This window comes from Trachypithecus francoisi, unplaced genomic scaffold (genome assembly GCF_009764315.1).
Source record: "Trachypithecus francoisi isolate TF-2019V2 unplaced genomic scaffold, Tfra_2.0 Lachesis_group6, whole genome shotgun sequence".
Taxonomy (NCBI): Eukaryota; Metazoa; Chordata; class Mammalia; order Primates; family Cercopithecidae; genus Trachypithecus; species Trachypithecus francoisi.
In genome coordinates this window covers 78169971-78194899 of record NW_022681471.1, presented here as the reverse complement: position 1 = coordinate 78194899, position 24929 = coordinate 78169971, and the positions used below count along the sequence as shown (strand labels likewise).

General features: G+C 42.3%; 1 protein-coding gene across 1 annotated transcript; it reads left to right on the top strand.

The window, feature by feature from the left end:
• The first annotated feature begins 1650 nt into the window (after positions 1 to 1650).
• ZC3H12B (zinc finger CCCH-type containing 12B) lies at positions 1651 to 16428 on the top strand. The gene is given in 7 exon segments (XM_033201531.1): positions 1651 to 2407; positions 10098 to 10237; positions 11959 to 12193; positions 12846 to 12952; positions 14743 to 15840; positions 15843 to 15887; positions 15890 to 16428. Coding segments are annotated over 7 exon segments (2505 nt in total). The 5' UTR covers positions 1651 to 1799; the 3' UTR covers positions 16162 to 16428.
• Positions 16429 to 24929: the final 8501 nt, after the last annotated feature.

Genomic DNA, 24929 nt, shown 5'->3' with positions numbered 1-24929 from the left:
ACAAGGTTAGAGTTTGAGACCAACCTGGCCAACATAGTGAAACCCCGTCTCTACTAAAAATACATCAATTAGCCGGGCATGGTGTCGTGTGCCTGTAGTCCCACCTACTCGGGAGGCTGAGGCAGGAGAATCGCTTGAACCTGGGAGGCAGAGATTGTGGTAAGCCAAGATCATGCTACTGCACTCTAGCCTGGGCAATACAGCAAGACTCCATCTTAAAAAAAAAAAAAGAAAAGAAAAGAAAAGAAATAACATTGTCCCTAATTCTCTTCTATAATTAATATTCTTTTTATTATGTTCTGGTTTCTCTTGTAAGTTGAGTTGGTTTTATCCTTTTCTCCTTTTGTTTATCAATTACAATTAAAAAAGAGGCTTCAGACGGGAAAATGCACACACACCCTTTCTTATCCGAAACACACCTCTCTGTTACCCTTACGGCCTGCTTTAGTTGTCTGAAGCAATTTTAATGGTTTTCTAGTCTCCCTAGTAGATGGGGTTCCTGATATTTTGTAAACAGTAATGCTGGAGAGCATGTGCTTTTTTTTTTTTTTTTTTTTTTTGAGACAGAGTCTCACTCTGTCTCTGTCACCCAGTCTGGAGTGCAGTGGCATGATCTCAGCTCACTGCAAGCTCCGCCTCCTGGGTTCACACCATTCTCCTGCCTCAGCCTCCCGAGTAACTGAGACTACAGGTGCCCGCCACCATGCCCGGCTAATTTTTTGTATTTTTAGTAGAGACAGGGTTTCACCATGTTAGCCAGGATGGTCTCGATCTCCTGACCTCAGGTGATCCGCCCGCCTCGGCCTCCCAAAGTGCTGGGATTACAGGCGTGAGCCACTGCGCCCGGCCCACATGTGCTTTTCAGGAGTGAATTTTAGCCTTAGCAAGAAGGATATGGTGTGGGATCTGGAAACACTTCCTGGCAGAAAGGAAGAAAGAGAGTCTTTCCATGGAATATATGTTTGTATATATATATATATTCTTGCACCTTGTTGAAATGTGATGTTTCTCTTTCTCCAAATTGTTGTGGTAAGCAGATAACTTTAGCTGTTATTTTGTGTGCATGTCATGGGGGGCGGGACAGGGGGGCGGGAATTACAGCATTATTATCACCACTGAAATATTTATGTCTAGAATTATTATAGAATTAGGGACTCTTGGCCGGGCGCGGTGGCTCAAGCCTGTAATCCCAGCACTTTGGGAGGCTGAGACGGGCGGATCACGAGGTCAGGAGATCGAGACCATCCTGGCTAACACGGTGAAACCCTGTCTCTACTAAAAATACAAAAACTAGCCGGGCAAGGTGGCGGGCGGCTGTAGTCCCAGCTACTCGGGAGGCTGAGGCAGGAGAATGGCGTAAACCCGGGAGGCGGAGCTTGCAGTGAGCTGAGATCTGGCCACTGCACTCCAGTCCGGGCGACAGAGCGAGACTCCGCCTCAAAAAAAAAAAAAAAAAAAAAGAATTAGGGACTCTTTAAGTTTAGTCTAATCATTGTAAGCAGAAAAATCAAATGCAAAAAAAAAAAAAAAAAAAAACAAAACAAAACAAAAACCCTGTAGTTTCTTAAGAAGAAACCTCTGTATTCTAAAATGCTTTTCCTAAAGTTTACTAAATATGATGTGGTATGTGTGTTTATTTGTAGGGAGTGGTAACAGCTGAACATACCAAACCAAACAGGCAAACTCTTGCACCATCGCTACCACGACATTTTACCACAAAAGAATGCCACTGCATGTGGATTCCAAGCAGGCTAAAAAGAAAAAGAACTGATTAGACCTCAGACGACCCACTAAACGGGATGACGGCCACAGCTGAGGTAGAGACACCAAAAATGGAGAAGAGTGCCTCCAAGGAAGAGAAGCAGCAGCCTAAGCAGGACAGCACAGAGCAGGGCAATGCTGATTCTGAAGAGTGGATGAGCTCTGAGAGTGACCCTGAACAGATAAGCCTTAAGAGTAGTGACAACAGCAAGAGCTGCCAACCTAGGGATGGTCAGTTGAAGAAAAAGGAGATGCCCTCCAAGCCACACCGCCAGCTCTGTCGATCTCCCTGCCTAGATCGTCCAAGTTTCTCCCAGAGCAGCATTTTACAGGATGGTAAACTTGACTTGGAGAAGGAATACCAAGCTAAGATGGAGTTTGCGCTAAAGCTGGGCTATGCAGAGGAACAGATTCAATCAGTGCTAAACAAGCTGGGCCCAGAATCACTTATTAATGATGTATTAGCAGAGCTTGTCAGACTTGGGAACAAAGGTGATTCAGAAGGGCAGATCAACTTGAGCCTGTTAGTGCCTCGTGGGCCCAGCTCCAGAGAGATTGCAAGCCCTGAATTGTCTCTTGAAGATGAAATAGACAACAGTGACAATTTGAGGCCAGTTGTCATTGATGGAAGTAATGTAGCAATGAGGTAAGCCTGGTATGTTTTTTCTCTCATTTTAAAAACTGCCCTGAGCTCATAGAAATTTATCTTCCTTTGCAAATCGTTATAAGAGGCACATGGCTATTGACTGTGGCGTGTATTTCTGAAGGTGGCCAGAGACTAAAATGATCCTGCTCTTGCCTTTTCTTCCTCCACGGAAGTTGCTGCCAATTTGTTTCCAGGTGTTCTAAAGGCAGCTTTGACATCAGTGATGATGCTTCAGAGGAGACATAGCCATTCAGCTTTGTTCCTTTTGTGGTCTGCTGTCCTACCCCTACTTTACTAGACTAATCATCCTGAAAATGCTGCTTTTATAAAGTCACTTTGCAATTTGCTTAGGAACTTTCAGTAACTCTCAACTGTTATTATACCAAATTTTGATCCTTTTTCTGGCTTTAAGGCTCTTTGTGATCTGGCCTTTCCCTCCTCCCATTTGATTGTATCTCTCATGCTTACTGCATTTACATCTATCTCTTTAATGGTCTCCATGAAAATTATGCTGATTTCTATCCCCACCACCTGTGTTCATGTCTTTTCCCAACTTAGAAGTGCCTCCTTTGTATCTTCATAGCCTTCAAAATGCACCATCTCCACAAAGAACTTCCTAATTTTTCTGATTCCAATGATGATCTCTGAACTACAGTATCTGTGGTAGACTGAATGATAGCCCCCCTAGAGATGTCCACATTTTAATCCCTGGAATCTCTGGATACATTATCTCATATGGTAAAATGGACTTTGCAAGTGTGATTAACGTTCTTGAGATGGGAGAGATACCCTGGATTATCAAAGTGGGCCTAATGTAATCACAAGTGTCTTTATTAGAGGGAGGCAGCAAGATCACAATGAGTAGAAGGAGATGCAATGGCAGAAACAAGAAGCTGGAGTGACATAAGAAAGGGACTATGAGCCAAAGAATGTGGGTGACCTTTCTGACCCATTGGACTGTTTCAGGAAAACAAACAAACAAACAAAAAAGAATGTGGGTGGCCTCCAGAAAGCTGAAAAAGGCAAGGAAACAGATTCTCTCTTTAAGCTTGCAGAAAGAACACAGTTTTGCCAACACCTTGATTTTAGATTTCTGACCTCTTGAACTTGTAAGAGAATAAATTGGTGCTATTTTCAGTCACTAAATGTGTGGTAATTTGTTACAGCAGCAGTGGAGACTAACAGTACCTATAGTGCCTTCATAATTTATTCCGTACTCTCTCATATCATTTTTTAAGCCATAGGAATCCCTTCTTCTATTTCTCAAATGAATTGTCATCCAGTCTTGGTTTAAAAAACCGCAGTAATCAGGAGCCTTTTTCCTACTGAGTCTATCATTGCTTGATGGACTCAATAGAATCCTTAGACCGTAGGCAATCAGAACAAAGTGAAAAAGCCTTAGTCTAGCAAGTTTTATATTAGATTATCCCATTGTCTTTGAAAGCAGGGATCTTGCCTTGTTTTCCCACAGTATTGGGTGCTCCCACAGAGACATGAGAGAGTGGGGATGGGAGAAAGTCATGAATGATACCATTGCTGTATACAGGAAATGCTTAGCAGACTATCTGAAAGTACACTTTAGTAGATAGTCCTGTTTAATGCTCACAGCAACTTTATCTTACAGATGAAAAAATAAGGCTCAGCAAAGGTAATTGACTTCCCTGAGTTTACATAGCTAGTAAGTACTAAAGTGAGAACTCGAACTTAAGTCCTCTGACTTCAAATGAATGCAATGAAACAAACAAACATTTACAAATACTGATTCTGTGCCAGATTTTTTACATATGTGAATTAATCCCCACTGGAGAGCCTATAAGAATAAACTAATTTGGTTCATCTTTGCAGGTGAAGAGATTCAGGTTCAGAGAGTTTGAGTAACTACCCAAGGTTACCCAAGCTTACAAAGCTTAAATTAAAACACTAATCTGACTCCAGTTCTCTTTTCACAATATCACACAGTATTATGTGGCTATTAGTGTTATTAAGAATATTTGGGCCAGTATGGTGACTCACACCTATGATCCCAGCACATTGGGAAGCCAAGGTGGGGGGATCGCTTGAGCCCAGGAGTTCAAGACCAGGTTGGGCAACATGGCAAAACCCTGTCTCTACTGAAAATACAAAAATTATCCAGGCATAGTGGCACATGCCTGTAGTCACAGCTACTCAAGAAGCTGGGGTGGGAGGTTCTCTTGAGCCCGGGAGGTCAAGGCTACAGTGAGCAGTGATCTCGCCACTGCACTCCAGCCTGAGCGACAGAGTGAGACCCTATTAAAAAAAAAAAGTATATGTGTGTGTGTGTGTGTGTGTGTGTGTGTGTGTATGTATGGCGTATTTGCTAGTAGCAGAGAATGCATTTACAGATTTCCTTTTTCAATTTTTTAAAATAATGACATTATCATCATTATAAGGTATGTAAAGCAGGCTAGACAGCTCCTTTGTTTTAATGAGGGGAAACCAAAAGCACGGTAACAAGAAAGTTAAATGACCTGCACACAATACTACAGCAATCAGAATGATGCAGTGGGCCAATGAAAAGCAAAGGATAATGTCTGTGTTCAAAAGGCCGAAGGTGTCTCTGCTCCTTTCCTATCAGGCATAAGAAAGGGTGATTCTTAAGGGGAAGGAGTTTGGGATGTGCCCAACTCAATCTGTCACCAAACCAGACCACCTGGAACACCCTAGATTGGACCTGATTCCCAAGGCCAAGGCCGTTTTTTGTTTTGTTTTGATTTGCTTTTGGTCTGGTCTGGTTTTGTGTTTCGGAGTTGAGGATGAGAAGAACCTAAGGCATTCGTGGGGACTTTGGCTTCATGGTAATGTAATATCTTCCTTTTCTCTATTCAAGGATTGCTGATCACGAAGGACACTCTGGTTCTTTTGCTTTTTAAGGAATAATGCAGAGATTAATTACTTGGATAATTAGTTTCAACATATCTGGTCTCTGTCAGGAGCAAACTATTATACTGACAGGAAAATGAACTTTTATCTCCTGTATGAGTTACTTTGCTAAATTAAAGGCATCTCGCATGATTTAAATAGAGCCAAAAAAATAGCATGCAACCTTATTGTTAGGAGCATATTAAAATAGTGCAGAGTAGATCATGTAATTTCTTTAAAATTGCCAGTTGAGTCCTTGTTAGCATCTTTTTCTTTTGTCTGAGTAGTAAATTACTGATGAGTCCCATTTATTCTGCAATCACATTTCACATGCTCAAAGTTCAGCACTATAGTCTACTTATGGATTTGTTATTACTATTAATCTAAATTAGGTTTGTTTTCCTCCTTAGTTAGCTGTAAGTTTATGGTGAGATTGGTATTCTTAGACAAACTACATGTTAATGTCTGTTGTTTCTCATCCTGTTGGATGACCCTGCATTAAAATTATGATGCTGGCCAGGCACGGTGGCTCACGTTTGTAATCCTAGCACTTTGAGAGGCCAAGGCAGGCAGACTGCTTGAGCCCAGGAGTTCAACACCAGCCTAAGCAGCATGACAAAACCCCATCTATACTACAAATACCAAAAAATAACCCGGCGTGGGGGTGCGTGCCCGTAGTCCCAGCTGCTTGGGAGGCTGAAGTGGAGAATCGCTTGAGCCCAGGGAGGTTGAGGCTGCAGTAAGCCATGATCACGCCACTACACTCCACCCTGGGTGACAGAGCGAGACACTGTCTCCAAAATAAAATAAAATTATGGGCCAGGCCTGATGGCTCACACCTGTAATCCCAGAACTTTGGGAGGCTGAGGCAGCAGGATCACTTGAGGTCAGGAGTTCGAGACCAGCCTGGCCAACAAGATGAAACCTCATCTCTACTAAAAATACAAAAATTAGCCAGGTGTGGTGGTGGTGTGCCTGTACAGGAGAATCGCTTGAACCCAGAAGGCAGAGGTTGCAGTGAGCTGAGATTGCGCCACTACACTCCAGCCTGGGCGACAGAGTGAGACTCCGTCTAAAAACAAACAAACAAACAAACAAATTATGATGCTTTGTTTGCCATTAGCAGCATTTGGTTAACATTTGCAGTAGCAGTGCACCTGTGGTCCACATACTGATTGATATATGCTAAGATCCTAAAGGTTACATTCATTCTGAGAGCTGTCTCTTTTGGTAAGAGAAATCCATCTCAGAGGAATTAAGGCTTTGAAATGTAAATGAAACCATATTCTTTGTTAAGTCTAGGAGAAGCCCAAACATTTGAACCCCAGAGAAAACAATTGCAGAGGGAGGGGCTAATGACCTATCTGCTAAGCTGAATTTGGCTTGGAAACCTGGATCATGAGAGGTTCCTAAGCCAGTTTACAAGACAAAGTGAACTGTAGTGTCACCAAGATACTCTGTGACTTGCAGGTCCTAGGGTTTTCAGCATTTATAGATTGCAAAAGGACATTGTATGGGTTTAAGCAAAAACAAGCCACTTGAAAAGCATTACTTTATTTTCCTCTTTTTTAAAAAAATATTTATTCATTCCTTAAATGTTTGGGGGGCAATAAACTTTGCATACTTGGCTGGTTGTGTACGTATTCATTGCCACCTTGATAAATGCTGAAAGTGCCATCTGATTCTTCTTGGGCATTTGGTGTGCCTGATGAAATGCTTCAGTGGCATACTTTTAATATATTTTAATAGGATGCTATAGGTATGTTACATTTTTTCTTAACATAATTCTCAGTATGTTAAGAAATTGATATCAGAATATAAATAGATCAAAACATTAAGTGTTTGTCTCTGGATTGTAGTAAAACAGTTGGATTTTGGAGTTTTTTTCTTTATATTTTATGTATTTTCCACGTTTTATACTATAACTATGTTACTTTTTTAAATGATATATATAGAGAGAGAGAGAGAGAGAGAGAGAGAGACAGGGCCTTGTTCTGTCACCCAGGCTGGAGTGCAGGGGCATGATCATAGCTCACTGTAACCTCAAACTCCTGGGCTCAAGTGATCTTCCTGCCTCAGCCTCCCGAGTAGCTAGGACTACAGGAGTGCATCACTATACTCAGCTAATTTTTTGTAGAGGCAGGGTCTCACTATGTTGCCAAGGCTGAAAAAAGTTTTTAAACACAGAATTTGGCAGTATAAAATATAAAGTTGGCTGGGCGTGGTGGCTCATGCCTGTAACCCCAGCACTTTGGGAGGCTGAGGTGGGTGGATCACAAGGTCAGGAGTTCAGGATCAGCTTTGGCAACATGGTGAAACCCCATCTCTACTAAAAATACAAAAATTAACTGGGCGTGTTGGCTTGTGTTTGTAATCCCAGCTACTTGGGAGGCTGAGGTAGGAGAATCTCTTGAACCCCGGAGGCGGAGGTTGCAGTGAGCCGAGATGGTGCCACTGCACTCCAGCCTGGGTGACAGAGCAAGACTCTGTCTCAAAAAATAAATAAATAAATAAATAAATAAATAAAATATAAAGTTGCAGTATCTAACAGCAAATTTTACTCTCATATTTATTTCTGGACTTAGACCATTTGGGAGAAGATCATAGTACTGCAGAGCCAATGAAATTCCATCCCCTTCCTTCAAATCCCCTCTAATGGCAATTCTGATAATTTTCCCAAGTTCTGTTATTCTTTATACTTACCAGCACTGTAGCAGTGGGAAAATTCACAGCTGAACAACTTCTCTTCCACAGTTCATCTAATATTAACCATTTAAGCATAATTCTTGCATAATTTCCCCATTGTTCAACTTTTTAGGAGTTAGTGGTAGTTATCTCTAAGGCTACCTTGGAGTGTATTGACAACTAAATATATTTTCTTTTTGTTTCTTAAGTGCTTTCAACTTTCAGTTGAGTAGTATAATTGCTTTATGGTACTCACTGGAGAGCTTTAAACATGATTAGCATATGCTTGGAAATGTTAATAAAAGCATTTAATAAATTTTTGCAATTTGCCTCAAGAGTGATAAGACAGTGGGAAGTCTTGCAGTATAAGAATTGATGAAGCCCCTGATATTATATATGAATTCATCGAAAGGGAACAATATGTTGGAGTTCATTTTTGTTGTAGCTGAGTGAGCTAGTGCCAGTGAGAAGGTGAGGAATCAAAAGCGAGAAGCCCCATCACATTGTCTTAATTAGCCTTCTAACAAAACAATTATTTCCTTCTGATCAGTCTTAACAGACAATAGCCACTTGATTGTAGTAGAATTGGTACATGTATGCCCATTTCTTCCCATCCAAGCTGTTGAATTAACTATAATTTAGTGTGGTTTATGTCTATGTCAGAGCACTAGATACCACGCTAAGAGATCATAATTTTCACAGCCAAAAAAGGCACAAATCTAGTGCACCTTTTCCCAATTTATCTGCAAATTTTCCCTCTTCCAATTTCTAGTTAAATGAATTCTGTTTGGCTTTTTAAGTTTTCACAATGTTTATTCCTATAAGTAATTCTGACAGTTTCTTCTCCTTTATATCATTTTCTGATCATAGAAAGAATACTTGAATTTTTTTTTCTTTTTAATAAAGATGGGGTCTCGCTATGTTGCCGAGGCTGGTCGCAAATTCTCCCACCTCGGCCTCCCAACCTGCTGGGATTATAGGCCTGAGCAGCTGCACCTGGCCAGAAATAGTTGATTTTTTAAGGATATTTTGGAATTACAGGAAGAAAATAGATCACTTATAACCCTCTCACACAGAACAACAATATTTATTAATATTTTGATGTACTTATTTCTCGTATTTTTTCTAAACTTATACATAGGTTTTCTTCTACAAAATTGGTGTTACATTATATATAGTCTATTTTTTCTTTTCTCTTTCAGAATTACGAGCATTTCCTACATCTTAAAATTTTCATGAATATGATTTTTGTTGGTGCGTTATATTAAATGGATATATGTAATAAGAATTTTCAGTGAGCATTTATGTGCATATCTTTTTTTGCTGTCGATGTTCTTTTTGAAGCTTAATATATATGTGCTTAAGACTTATCCCCAATTAATACTCTATATAAACTTTAAACCTCTAGTAATACCTTTACTCTTTTCATTTTTTGTGAATATCGCAATCTTTGAAAAGAAAGTGGTAGGAGAAACAGAAAGAGAAGAGAGAAAATGGAACTAGTGATAGGAGATAGCCATCAGGGCTGCAATAAATTGGGAGTTGTTACAACCATCTGTGGCCTTGAATGAAGTTTGTAATACTAATGGCAAATTTGTAACAATTAAATAAAAATAACTTGATTTGCTCTTTAAAAAGCATGTTACTTGGCATTATCAAGAAAGTAAATGTCATAGCTGGCCACAGTGGCTCATGCCTGTAATTCTAGCACTTTGGGAGGCCAAGGCATGCAGATCACCTGAGGTCAGGAGTTCGAGACCAGCCTGGCCAAAATGGCAAAACCCCGTCTCTACTAAAAATACAAAAATTAGCTGGGCATGGTGGTACACACCTGTAGTTCCAGCTACTCAGGAGGTGGAAGCAGGAGAACCACTTGAACCTGGGAGGTGGAGGTTGCAGTGAGCTGAGATCGTGCCACTGCACTCCAGCCTGGGCGACAAAGTGAGACAAAAAAAAAGAAAGAAAAGAAAAGAAAAGAAGTGAAAGGAAGAAAGAAAGAGAGAAAGAAAGAAAAGAATGTAAATGTCTATTATTAATACCTTGGCACTAAGAAAAAGCCTGCTTTAGGTATTTCTTTGCTATCTATTATCAATCTTCTCTCCTCTTATTCTGTATCTTCCTAAAGCCATGGGAATAAAGAAGAATTCTCCTGCAGAGGAATACAACTTGCGGTGGATTGGTTTCTAGATAAAGGCCATAAAGATATTACTGTATTTGTGCCTGCATGGAGAAAGGAGCAATCCCGCCCTGATGCACCAATTACAGGTACTGTGTCAAATAAGGTATTTCTTCTCATCTAGAGGCAAATCTGGAAAGATAGTTTGGGGATGGTCCCAATTTAGATATTTATTTTTCAAAGTTGTTAAGTATATTTAAAGTGTTTGTATTAAGTGTATATTTGAAAAAAGATTCAAAGAAAGCCATCATTATTTTGTAGCATCTGACAGTTAAATAAAGAAAACTTCAATTCGGCAAAAGATAAAGCACATAGTTTTTTTTAAAAAAGGAGTGCTTTTCTATTTGACCATAGACTTCAGACTAAAGGGAGACGAATCTGGTTATGAGCATGACTAAGTTTTCAAGAGAGTAAAAACACCATGGTGGACAATGGATCTCATTCTGTACCAAAGAAGTGATTGTGGGGTTTGCAAATTAGGGAATAAAAGAGAGAGAGAGAAAATTCCCACAGCAGTCAGAGCCAACTTATCCATGAGACACAGTAGGTCTGGCACCTAGGGCCAATGATATTGTTAAGGTCCCATGGAAATGTCTTAATTTTATTTTCTTCTCATATCAGAAGAAAAAATTGAATATAATAGCAATGCATGTAAAATGATGTATCTAGCTGGGTTATCCTTGGCTTTATACCAAAGCAATTGAAAATGAAATTTTTAATATTTAATATTTATATTTGTTTGAGACAGGGTCTCAGTCACCTAGGCTAGAATGCTATGGTGTGATCATGGCTCACTGCAGCCTCTACCTCCCTGGCTCAGCTTTTTCTCCCACCTCAGCCTACTGAGTAGCTGGGACTACAGGTGTGTACCACCATGCCTGGCTAATTTTTGTATTTTTAGTAGAGATTGAGTTTTGCCATGTTGCCCAAGCTGGGCTTGAACTCCTGGGCTCAAGCTATCTGCCCACCTCAACCTCCCAAAGTGCTAGGATTACAGGCATGAGCCACCATGCCCAGCCAATATTTAACATTTCTTATGGAGGAAGAGGTCCAGGAAAGCAAAAATGCCTAAGGTTTTCAAAAGTCATGGTGCAATCCTAATGGCAGAGGGGTCTCTACATTCATTTACAACAGTCTTCTGGCATCAGCTGTTGCCTGATGTGCTTAATGAGAAAGTCCCATGAATGACTGTCTGAGCTGTGTGTGAAGCTATTTGCCATCTGCTGAACAGGCTCTTGAGCCTCCGTCTGAGAATAGATTCTAGCCCTGCTCAAGCCCAGCCAGCAAGCTTTCTTGCCTCAGCAACTAGGAGACCAAAAGGAAAGGGGATCAGCACTCAGTTGCTATATCTTGATGTTTCACCCTAGTTTTGGTCTTCCCTCAGGCAGAAGCCAAAATGTAAGTCCCTAGGAGAGATGCTTTAGTTTCCTCCTGGCAGACACATCCTCAGTACTTCCCTGTTAGAAATCAACAACCAAAAAGCTGGTGCTTTGGCCAAAGGGCAAAACAAGCATCAAGAATGCTAAGATATCAGTGTCACTCTCACTCTTCATGTAGTTTTTAAAACTTAGATGTCATTGAATCCAGTTCCTTCATTTTATCAAAAAGAAGACTGAAGTCCAAAGGGGAAGATGACTTGCCTAAGGTCATAATCCAGATTGATATCATAGCCAGGAACAGGGCCTACTTTCCCTCTAAGGGCAAATAATATCTTCATCCAGTACCAACTTTTGCATTTTTAATATTGGGGTAATACTGTTAATTTCCAAAGATGATTTCTGCTCTGTGGCATATAATCATATTTTGACAGATCAAGATATTCTACGAAAACTGGAGAAGGAAAAGATTCTCGTCTTCACACCATCCCGAAGAGTCCAAGGCAGGAGGGTTGTCTGCTATGATGACCGGTTCATAGTCAAACTGGCTTTTGATTCTGATGGCATCATTGTGTCCAATGATAACTACCGAGACCTTCAAGTTGAAAAGCCAGAATGGAAGAAGTTTATAGAGGAGCGGTTGCTGATGTATTCTTTTGTGAATGACAAGTGCGTTTCTTTCCAGTAGGCCTATATTCAAGTTATCAGTAGGAATAGATTTCACTTTAATAAACATTTACCAAACACTTACTGTGTATCATACATTTTGCTAGTTGCCACAGAGATAAAAGGATGAATAAGGAAGAGGACTCACCCTTAAGGGACTCAAAGTGTAGTAGAGGAGTGAAAGAGACAACCACAGTGTTTTGTTATAAGAGCTACAGTTAAAAGTTGTTTTTTTTTAAAATTGCTTTGTCTATGTGAAGTAATAGAAAAGGCATCCCAGAGGAGATGACATTTCAGATCAGTTTACAGATGGAGGAAAGGGGGCTGCTAGGCATGAGAGGTAAGGGGGACATCATGAATAAAGTTATGAAGGTGTGAAAGTGGGTAGCATGTTGGTGGAACCAGCAGACATGCCAGTATGGCTCGAACATGTAGTTCATGGAAGAATGGATGAACAGGGAAAATCATCCTTTCTATGTGATAAAGTGGCAACAAAGGGAAGAACTGCTAGATTATCAGAGGATAGACTTGAGGCACGAAGTGCAATTAGAAGGCTGTGACAACAGTACAGGCAAGAGGTAATGAAAATCTGAACTCCTAGTAAGGAGTAGGGGACAGAAAGGAAGACAGTCACCTCTTGCTCACTTGCTTTCAGATTTATGCCTCCAGATGATCCATTAGGACGCCATGGCCCAAGCCTTGAAAATTTCTTAAGAAAGAGACCCATTGTTCCTGAGCATAAGAAGCAACCATGTCCTTACGGTGAGTACCTATGTACAAAACTGAGTTCTGTACCACCAGAAACATAAGGATTCTGTGAACACTTTTCTCTTCCAGGTTTCCCTTTCAAATGGGAAATCTTGGCTTGTCCACTGTCTTTGAGTTCAAGTTTGTGTCTTCATGTACACCGTTAGGTATTTAAAGAAAAATCTTAGAAACTGAATGAGGAAAAGGTAGCTATAATTGAAGGGAAGATCAGTTGTCACTTGTGACAATAGCACATGTGCTCTAGCTGCCTAAGTCCTGAACTATGTTGCCGGGAGCAGGGAAATGAAGAAACCTATATGGCCTGTGGAAGCAGAAAGGGCAATACTGAACTGAGTTTGGCCCCAAGATGAACCTGTGTCTCAGGCAAGTGACTGCACCCTCGGTCAATTAATACTAACCTTTCCTTTAGATCTGTCCTTTCCAGTTTTGTTTGTTTGTTTGTTTGTTTTGAGACAGTCTCGCTCTGTCACCTAGGCTGCAGTACAATGGTGCAGTCTTGGCTCACTGCAACTTCTGCCTCCCAGGTTAAAGCGATTCTCCTGCCTCAGCCTCCCCAGTAGCTGGGATTACAGGTGCACGATGCCAAGCCCAGCTAATTTTTATATTTTTAGTAGAGACGGGGGTTTCACCATGTTGGCCAAGCTGGTCTCAAACTCCTGACTTCAAGTGATCCATCCACCTCGGCCTCTGAAAGTGCTGAGATTACAGGCATGACGCGCCCAGCTCCTTTCCAGTTTTCTTTTCTTTTTTTTCTTTTTTTAATAAATATACTTTTCTAGAGTGTTTTCATGCTCTTATCCCAGTCCCTCTGATACAAAGTTTGTGCGCCTGACATTGCAACATGGGCTGCTTGATCTGAGGCTACTTTGAATGTCTGTTTTTTTGGATGATCATTTGTTTTGTGGGTTGTTTTGGTTTTTGTCCTCAATTAACATTTAAGTCACAGAGTACTTTCATATTCATTATCTCATTTAATCTTTACAATGACCCTATAATATAGGCATGATGATGAACTTTGTTTACAGAAGAGGAAAATGAGGCTCACAAAATAAAGTCACTTACCAAGGTCACACAGCTAGTAAGGGACGTAGCTGGAATTGAAATTCAGATCTGACTGGACTCCAAACCTGTGCTCTTTGCACTGCAATGTGCTGCTTTCTATTACTCTCTGCTGCTTCAGCATGCAAATTATGCCTAGGCAAAGTTGTACATTATCGAAAACTTGAAACTGCTCAACTGCTCAGCTTTAGCTTTTTTTTTTTTCTGAGACAGGGTCTTGCTCTGTCACCTGGGCTGGAGAGCAGTGGCATGACCATGGCGCACTGCAGCCTTGACCTTCCAGGCTCAAGAATTCTCCCACTGCAGCCTCCTGAGTAGCTGGGACTACAGACCTGCACCACCATGCCCAGCTAATTTTGTTTATATTTTTCTTTACAGACGGGGTTTCACAATGTTGCCCAAGCTGGTCTTGAACTCCTGGGCTAAAGTGATCCACCCACCACAGGCTCCCAAATTGCTAGGACTACAGACAGGAACCACTGCATCCAGCCAGCTCTTAGCTTTTATGCTGCCATTTTCTCCATAGCTTTCCACTTTCTCTCTCCCATCACAGTGTGTGATGCCGCCTTGGTGTTGTCTGTCTCTCATCTTTGTGGACAGTTAATTTTCTGCCTTTACCCCAAACAGTAAAACCCTAACCTGAGTGACCAGATTGTTATAACAGTTTCTGGCACGGAGGGTTCCATCACTGAGAGAGAGTCTTACCCCAAGGCATTATTTTTCAGGCAAAAAATGCACCTACGGCCACAAGTGCAAATACTACCATCCGGAGCGGGCCAACCAACCCCAGCGTTCGGTGGCTGATGAGCTCCGCATCAGTGCCAAACTGTCCACAGTGAAAACTATGAGTGAAGGCACCCTGGCCAAGTGTGGCACAGGGATGTCTAGTGCCAAAGGTGAGATAACCTCAGAGGTCAAACGTGTGGCCCCCAAGCGCCAATCAGATCCCAGCATCCGGTCTGTGGCTGTGGAGCCTGAGGAATGGCTGTCCATTACCCGTAAGCCTGAGGCTAGTTCTGTCCCCTCGCTTGTGACTGCCCTAAGTGTTCCCACAATCCCACCCCCAAAAAGCCATGCAGTGGGTGCACTCAACACCCGTTCGGCCAGCAGCCCAGTGCCAGGATCCTCCCATTTCCCCCACCAGAAGGCCTCTTTGGAGCATATGGCCAGCATGCAGTATCCTCCCATCCTGGTTACCAACAGCCATGGGACCCCTATTAGCTATGCTGAGCAATACCCAAAGTTTGAATCCATGGGGGACCATGGCTACTATTCAATGTTAGGTGACTTCTCCAAACTGAACATCAACAGCATGCATAATCGGGAGTATTACATGGCTGAAGTAGACCGGGGGGTGTATGCCCGGAATCCTAATCTCTGTCCTGACAGCCGTGTGAGCCATACCAGGAATGACAACTATTCCTCTTACAACAACGTGTATTTGGCTGTAGCTGATACCCATCCTGAAGGCAATTTGAAGCTGCACCGCTCAGCATCCCAGAACCGACTTCAGCCTTTTCCTCATGGTTACCATGAAGCCTTAACACGAGTGCAGAGCTATGGCCCAGAGGATTCTAAGCAAGGCCCCCACAAACAGTCAGTCCCCCACTTAGCTCTGCATGCCCAGCACCCAGCAACTGGAACACGTTCCAGCTGTCCTGCAGACTACCCCATGCCTCCCAATATCCATCCTGGGGCAACCCCCCAGCCAGGCCGTGCCCTGGTGATGACTCGGATGGATAGCATTTCTGACTCCCGCCTCTATGAGAGTAACCCCGTGAGGCAAAGACGACCTCCCCTGTGCCGGGAACAGCATGCCAGCTGGGACCGCTGCCCTGTGCAACTGACTCCTATGGCTACCACTCCTATCCTTGAGTAACAGCCTCATGCAACCATGTTATGAGCCAGTCATGGTACGGAGCGTGCCTGAAAAGATGGAGCAGCTTTGGAGGAATCCTTGGGTTGGAATGTGCAATGATTCCAGGGAGCATATGATCCCAGAGCACCAGTATCAGACCTACAAGAACCTCTGCAATATTTTCCCTTCTAACATCGTCCTTGCAGTGATGGAGAAGAATCCCCACACAGCAGATGCCCAACAACTGGCAGCCTTGATTGTTGCTAAGCTTAGGGCTGCACGTTGATATGACATAGTACTTATTTCTTTATACAAATATGAATATTAATACTAACAATACACTAACACAATATTATAGTAACTAATAATTGTATTGCGCTTTACAAGTTACAGAGTGTTTATATCATTTAAGCGCATAACAACCCTGTGAGGTACGTCTTACTAACATCCTCTTTTATAGAGAAGGAAGGTGAAGCTCAGTGAAATTAAGTGGCTAGCCAGAGTCACACTGCTAGCAAATGACTAAGTCAAGACACACACCCAAGTCCTCTAAATCCAAGTCCTATGCCCCTTTGCACTGCACCATGCAGGTAATGGAGGACAAAACCCAGGGGGAGAGGTCTAGACGTAAGAAACCCCAGAGGATTCCATTACCAGAGTTTTCCTTCTTCTCGTTTTTTTTTTTTTTTTTTTTTTTTGGAGACAGAGTCTTACTCTGTTGCACAGGCTGGAGTGGCACTATCTCTGCTGCTCACTGCAACCTCCGCCTCCAGGGTTCAAGCGATTCTATGACCTCAGCCTCCCAGGTAGCTGGGATTACAAGTGTGTACCACCATGCCCGGCTAATTTTTGTATTTTTAGTAGAGACGGGGTTTCACCATGTCGGCCAGGCTGGTCTCAAACTCCTGGCCTCAAGTGATCCACCCGCCTCGGCCTCCTAAAGTGCTGGGATTACAGGTGTGAGCCACCGCACCCAGCCTACCAGAGTTTTCATAGTCACATATTCTATATTACAAAGTATGGATGATATATCCAATTTAGAGAGCAAAAGCATCAGGATCAGATCATATGTTGAATTAACCTTTTAGGCTTTTTCTAATAGAAATATTTAAAACTATTTAAAAGTAATGCATACTTATTGCATGGATATCCAATCATTCAATCTTTATTAACGAAGCTATAGGATCACATTGAAGCTTCTAGAACTATATTTTAAATCTATTATTAGCAATTATATTGCATGTATGAATATATATATTTGGTTTGAGATGTGTGTGTATCTCTGTATAACCTTTTATATAGTGATAATGAGAGGGTAGGCTCTACACAGTCCTTCGTCTATAGCTGTATAGGTCACTAATCTGACTTGATGATTTTAAGTCACATTTCATAGTTTCAAAAAGTTATGAGAGTGAAATTATATGGCAATATTTGAACATTGCTTTCTTAGGCACCAGAGCAAAGCAGCTCTGTTTCCTTTGCACATTTTACCTGCCAACATTTATTAACAGTTCTTAGCTTCCAAGTCTCTTCACCTTAGCAAATCAGGGATCAGGTTGCAGTCTTCTGCAGAGGAACCGATGGTTAAGCTCAAGTTCCAAGCATAGTATGTGTGTGCTACACAAGCTCAGAAGAGTGACAAGGACCAGGGGACTTACTACCACAATCCACTTCCCTTATCCCAGGAGAGATGGCCAAACACATGTGGCATTAAATGGTGAATTAAAAAAGCTCCACTCAAGGAGGGATTATTGGATGCTCTTTGGACTTCCAACCTATGCAGTATTCAACATCACTGGATGAAATGTAATGGAGGACAGTGCACAGCCATGTATCCACTTTCTCTTCCTGTCCACCCTTTGGGTAATAAGGTCAATCATTGGTGGAACAGAATTCTCTAGGAAACAAAACCAGGGGATTTTCTATGTGGAAAAGGAAGTTTCCAAAAGGGGATACTGCATCTTTACTAATAGCTGGCTCAGTTATGCACTTTAAATCCACGCAAAGAGAGTGCACTTGCTGTTAAATAATTGTTAGATGAGTTATTAGAAGGCAGGACTTTCAGTTTGGGCGACACCATTTGCGCAACTTGTATCTTGCTCAGGGTGGAAAACTTCATAGCTAAATGCCTCTAGAAGAGGTGTTTATTGTTTTTTTTTTAAGCTGCACTAAATGAATTCCCTTTTTGAATCCACTGTATATTTCAATATTTCGAACCATGACCAGCTCACTATTTCCTGAGCTGGAACTTGCTAACTTCTATGATTGTTTTTTCATGAAAGTTGAGAAGGCCGGGCCTTGGCCTTTTGTTTCTTCATGAGAAGGTGTGACACTGCCTATAAATGTTTCTTACTGTGAAACACTCTGAATGTGAGGCTGTAGTCAGGGTTGTTTCTGGTGGTTTGATAATGGCTTGCATGCTGCTTTCTGGCTTTCTGTCTCTGTCCAAGTTGATCAATACTGCATCTTAACCAATGTTTCACTTCAGTTAACCACAGCTTTACATTCTATCTCCTATCCTCTGATCTTCGTATACCCCAGCATATTGAAAAAGAGTAAAAGTATTTTCTATCAGGTAGGTCCACAGAGTGACAGTTGCCATTGCAGTGCTTGCTATTTCACACAAACACCATTTCATACCTTCAACTTCTTGGACTTTCTAAATAGGACCCATGTCTAAATCAGGGTATTTGACAATCTCAGATGATGCTACTGCCTATGTGCCAGTTAGTTCATCTTCCTACCAAAATCATCAATGGCACCACAGTATCCACTAGCTGTACAATTTACAGGGAAGCAAAAGATTAATCTTGTCACCTATATTCATCTTGAACATGTTCATATTGGTACTCAGAAAACGTGTAAGCTCCTCCCAATACAGAAAATTCTTTTAAGGCAGCATATGTATTTCTGATTTACTAAAAATGATTGTCATCCTCCTCTCATTCTTCTTTTTGGTATGAACCAAAAGCGGCTAGGAGCAATGCCTCAAATAACCAGAAATGACCTTTTGTTGATACAAATTGTATCTCTTTTTTTCCTGATTGTATAGAAACAAATGTACAAAACTCATCTTAAGCTAGGTTTGGCACTGAATTTTCACCAGGAGGTTTGTGGCACTGTGTGTCACAGGGAAGTAGCTCAGGGGTTGTGAGGGAGCTTTTATTTCTAAAGGGCAGTAGTAATTTATAGACAAAAACAATTTTTCAAGGCCTCTTTATTACCAGTGCACAGCTATCACGTGTACAATTTCAAGCATTATATTGCATAAGTTCTCTTTAGCCTATTAAATTTAATATGTCCTTGAAAAAGGGATTTTGTGTAAAAAGTGTCAGTGTTAGTGACTCATCTGCAAGAATCTATAAATGGAGCTATACAAATATGAATACATAAATACAGCATGGTTCTTAGTTATTAGAGAAACATTTTCTTTATATTGAGGTCTAGGCACTTCTTGGCTTTCCATTTTGTCTGTAATTATAAAACAGCAAGTAACAAAGAAGCATTGGGACCCCCTCGGCTGCCTTGATAATAAAATCAAGCTTCCTTCATGGGGCTAAGCATATGTCCTTCAGGATACTTACCTCTAAGCACTCAGCAGGGGTTACTACAAAGCGTTTTGTGTGGTTTTCAAGAAACAGTGTGTTTTGCAAGAGGTGCTTTGTAATTTTAATTATTTCACTGATTTTCTGACCTCATAGCAAGTCTGTGCCTGTTGAGGTCTTCAATTTTGTAGCTTTTCTGATTTTTTTTTCTTCTTTTTGTGATTTTGTTGTTTTCATTTTGATCTAAAGGAGAAGTGTGACCCCGGAGTGGCATGGTCAATCCAGGGCACCCTTTCTGTAAGACAACTCAAAGGAAAAGAAGCCTTTTCAAAGGTAATATCGAGCCATTGCACTCTCTCTTAAGGTGCCAGGTATGGAAGGGAGAATGACAGATGCCTTATGGAAATGGTCTACAAAACTTTTCTTCTTCTAAGTAATAAAACACATAGCATGATTCTCTCTCCCTCTCTCTCTCTCTCTCTCTGCCCACCCTCTGCTAGTTTCCAGGAGAATACTTCTCTAAAATTCATTTTTTTCTATTTGGAATAAATATCTTTATACAGTAATTCAACACTGATTTCCATTAACCTTTGGCCCTGAGTTTTCTTCTAACATAGAAGAGTTCATTTTGAGAGGCACTCAGTTACCATTCTATCTGTGCTGTAAGTATGGAACTTTATACAAATGCCCTTTTTGAGGGCCAAAAATTTCAATACACTTTGTTCTACTTTGTGAACCAGGTCTGGATCTGCAAGAGAAAGTAATGCTGAGCTGTCCAAAGAGTCCGCTCAGGTCTCCCTCCTAACCCTCTTCTGCCTTCCCCTAGTTTGTTTATCCTCAGGTCTGACACTGAGGAGTGCATAGTCTTCAACTGAAATGGCACTATAGTTAGTTCTCATTGGAAACAAACAAGTGTATTTCTGGAACCTGCTTGTCTAAAATAGTCAATGCCTTTGTAAAGACTCAGCATATTCAATATCTATTGTATGGTAGCTAGCTATATACATAGATTGACTATTTTTAGTCCTGGTTTGTGTATTGTTGAGCTATAGTAGTTTGCTTTATCCATTTGTGGGATTAAACAATACTGTTTAATGGTTGTAAACTTTTATAAAATCTCTTTGGGTTTTTTGTTTGACCCAAATATAATGTAAGTCTCAATGACAAAATACACAAAGTTAACCAGAGGTGAGTGAAAATATAGCCCTTCCCCAGTTTTGTCTGCCCCTATAATGCACGTGCATTGCTTTGTAATATGCTCTCACTAGCATGAATGTGCTATGACTACTTCATGAGGTTTTAATTTGTTTCACCTATAATTGTGATGGAAAATGCTGTATCGCTGACAACAATGAACTGTAACCAGTTATTTACTGCATAAACTATTTGTCTACTGACCACTCATGGCTCTGTTTCTTTAAGAATACCAACAACAATGGGCCGGGTGTGGTGGCTCATAGCTGTAATCTCAGCACTTTGGGAGGCAAAGCAGGAAGATCACCTGAGGTCAGGAGTTCTAGACCAGCCTGGCCAACATGGCGAAACCCCGTCTCTACTAAAAATACAAAAATTAGCCGGGTATGGTGGCACGCACCTGTAATCCCAGCTACTCGGGAGGCTGAGACAGGAGAATTACTTGAACCCAGGAGTTGGAGGTTGCAGTAAGCCGAGATTGTGCTACTGCACTCCAGCCTGGGCGACAGAGTGAGACTCCATCTCAAAAAACACACAAACGAAAAACAAGAAACTAACAAAAACCAACAACAAAAGCCATACCACACATACATATACATATATTCTAGTTTGCTCCTAAAGTATTAGATGTATGTCCTTGCGACTTATACTGGGATAAACTATAAAGCCAGGGATTTCCCCAAATGTGTTCATTTGAATTTTACCACAGTAAGTATATGTCCTCAAATTTTTGAAGACTAACAGTTCCAAGTGCTAATCAAACTGGCGTTCCCTGCAGGGCAGGGCTGGGCCTGCTTTTGCTCACCAGTCAGAACCAAGTGGTGGGCCCAGGGCCCAGACTTAATTTTTGTATGCAGCCTATAGTTTCTCCCCTGAATAGCCTCAGGGCCAAAGATACATCATCTGCTGTCTCAGCCAGAATATCAGAGCCAAAAGGTGCCTCCTATCCTACACTTCACACTCAGAGTGCTCAGCTGCATCAACCCCTTCAGGGAATAGTGCGTGAACTGAGGCTCCAAGAGCACTGAAGAGATTTGACCAAGGCCGAACAGAATCAGTGGCAAAGGCAGGACTGGAAGCCCAGGCCTCATGACTCCCAGGCCGGTAAGCCCTTTATCATAGTGGAGTTGGTTCTTCTCTCTCTGGAGCCTCCTACCTACCTTCCACCGCACTCCAGGCCAGTCTCATTCTAAAGGTAGAGGTAGCCATGATGGTTGCAGCAGAGTCCAGCCTACAAGCCTTTGGAAGAGGCTATTTGTAAATCTGAGAATCTTTTTTTTGTTATCATCCTCCATGGGACTAAGAGTGTTCATCTCTCCCCACCTTTTTCCTCTTCTGTCTCTTACTCTTCCTGTCACATTCCTCAGGCATACACATATCAAGTTCTTACTGAGTACCGGATTGGGGGGCGGTCTGGCCTATACTAAGCTAGGCAGACAGAAGAGGAACAGTCCATCTTGGGGAACTTGCACTCTAGTGGGAGAATGAAGCACACTCAGAGAATAGAGTAAGAAATTAAGACTTCCTTGGAGGGCAGTGGCAGCATGAGGGTAAGCAGAGTGGTAAGAACTACTAGAATTCCAAAAAGGGACAATCAACAAACATCCAGTCATTCTGCCCTAATCTCAGGTGGAAAATGAACTAGTCTGGTCATATCCCTCTCCACCTCCCCTCGGGCCTCATGTAATACCAAGTCCTTCACATCACCATGTTCCAATTATCCTGTACCCTGCATTTGTGCCCCCAACCATGCTTTCTCAACCTCTCCAGACTTTGACCTTCCTTCTACTCCTTGTTCTGACTAGTATTCTTGCCTTTAAAGACCCAGTGCCAATGTCCAACCTCCTGGTCAAGCCATTGTTAGTCCCTCCCCACAGTGGGCCTTGCAGGAATATTGAGCAATACCTCTTAGCTCTTGTCACTCACTTTGGCACACCGTCTCTACCACAAAACAGGGAGTTCCTTGGGCACGGGAACCATGTGTTTGCCACTGATGAATTACCTATCAGAGGGGAATCTCTGAATTACTGTTGTTGAATAATAATATAATCTATGCTCCCTTTCCTTGACCCCATCCTTGTTTCCCAGTTAAATGTGTGCATTTCAGGCTGGGCACACTGGCTCACACCTATAATCCCAGCACTCTGGAGGCTGAGACAGGAAAATCACTTGAGGCCAAGAGTTTGAGGCCAGGAGTTTGAGACCAGCCTGAGCAACATAGGAAGACCCCCATCTCTACAAAAAATTCAAAAATTAGCCAGGTGTCATGGTGCACACCTTTAGTCCCAGCTACTCAGGAGGCTGAGGTGGGAGGATTGCTTGAGCCCAGTAACTGGAGGCTGCAGTGGCCCATGATTATGCCACTGCACTCAAGCCTGTGCAACACAGCAAGACCTTGTCTCCAAAAATAAAAACAAAAATGAAAATTGTGTGCAGTTCAGACTTTCTAATCAGTCTATCTCTAATCAGACAGAAAACATCCATGGGCACTAGGCTAAGTAAGGTTGCTTCCTGACAGCTCCACTCCCCACCCACCACCCCTGCCATCTGAAGCCCTTCACCTGGCCTCAGAACTCCCAGGTTCCAGAAGGACACCAGCCAACAATGACCCTTGGCTCTTACTCTCTGGACCTGGACTAGAATGAGCTCATGTAGTCTGCTTCTCATCTTTAGATCATCTTTGAGGGCCAGGGGAAAGCATGACAATGGGTTATTTATATAGAGACCTCAGTCCTAATTTCAAGGCTTCTCAACCCTGGCATGAACCTACACCACTCACACATACAAAGTATGATACGCTTTAGACAACACTTTCCCATCTATTGTCTGTTTCAATCCTTATAAACATGTGAGGCAAATATTATCTCCCTGCAGGTGAAAAAACTGTGGCATGATTTGTCCAAGGTTGCTCCTCTTAAGTGGTACAGCTTGTCTGGAACCCAGGTCTTTGGCGAGCTTTTTCCTGTATACCAGTGCATCTGAAACCTCAGTGTGCAACAGAATCACTTCAAGGGCTTGCTAAACCAAAGACTGCTGTCCGCTCTCACCCCTTCTGATTTGAGTCAGGAGTGGAGTCCAATAATTTGCATTTCTAACAAGTACCCAGGTGATGTTGACATTTGCTAGAGAACACTGATCTATGCTGACCTATTAACTTGCTCTGTGGCCTTAGACAAATCCCTTTTTTTTCCTATCCCACTGTCTCAATGCATACAATGGAGTGGGGCAGGGGTGTAGACTAGAACTGTGACTTCCAGACCTTATTTATTTTTTTTAGCAGCAAAACCCATCTTTCTGGCCAGGTGCGGTGGCTCACGTCTGTAATCCCAACACTTTGGGAGGCCAAGGCGGGTGGATCACCTGAGGTCAAGGGTTTGAGACCAGCCTGGCCAACATGGCGAAACCCCATCTCTACTAAAAATACAAAAAACAATTTGCCGGCCTTGGTGGCGGGCACCTGTAATCCCAGCTACTTGGGAGGCTGAGGCAGAAGAATCACTTGAACCCGGGAGGCAGAGATTGCAGTGAGCCGAGATCGTGCCACTGCACTCCAGTCTGGGTGACAGAGTGAGGCTGTCTCAAAACAAAACAAAAACAAAAACATCTTTCCAAAGAAATCTTATATATGATTCCAATACATAAGAATCTGGTGAAGTGCTGGATGGGAACTCAGAGCTTGTGGCACCTATCTCCCCACAGAGCAGGCACTGGAGTACCTCCCGGAGTACACAACTGCAAATCCTTTCACTAGGTGTAGCCTACATGTTCTTTTTTTTTTAAATTGAGACGGAGTCTCGCTCTGTCCCCCAGGCTGGAGTGCAGTGGCAGGATCTTGGCTCACTGCAAGCTCCGCCTCCCGGGTTCACGCCATTCTTCTGTCTCAGCCTCCCGAGTAGCTAGGACTATAGGCGCCCGCCACTACGCCCGCTACTTTTTTTTTTGTATTTTTAGCAGAGACAGGGTTTCACCGTGTTCGCCAGGATGGTCTCCATCTCCTGACCTCATGATCTGCCCGCCTCGGCCTCCCAAAGTGCTGGGATTACAGGCGTGAGCCACCGCGTCCGGCTGCCTATATGTTCTTTGAGAACTCTTCCAGCTCTGACATTCCAAGATGCCAACAGACTTCTAGCACTTGCCATCATGAGGGGACAGGGGGTAGTTGGAAGGAAACTGATGCTGCACAAGACTGCTTTGCCCATGCCTATTGCTTGGATCATACACAGGAAAGATCTTAACACTGCTGGGCTGTTGGACTATGGATCCCTTTGACAACTTGATAAAAGCTGTGGACCAGCCCCTTAGAAAATTATTATAT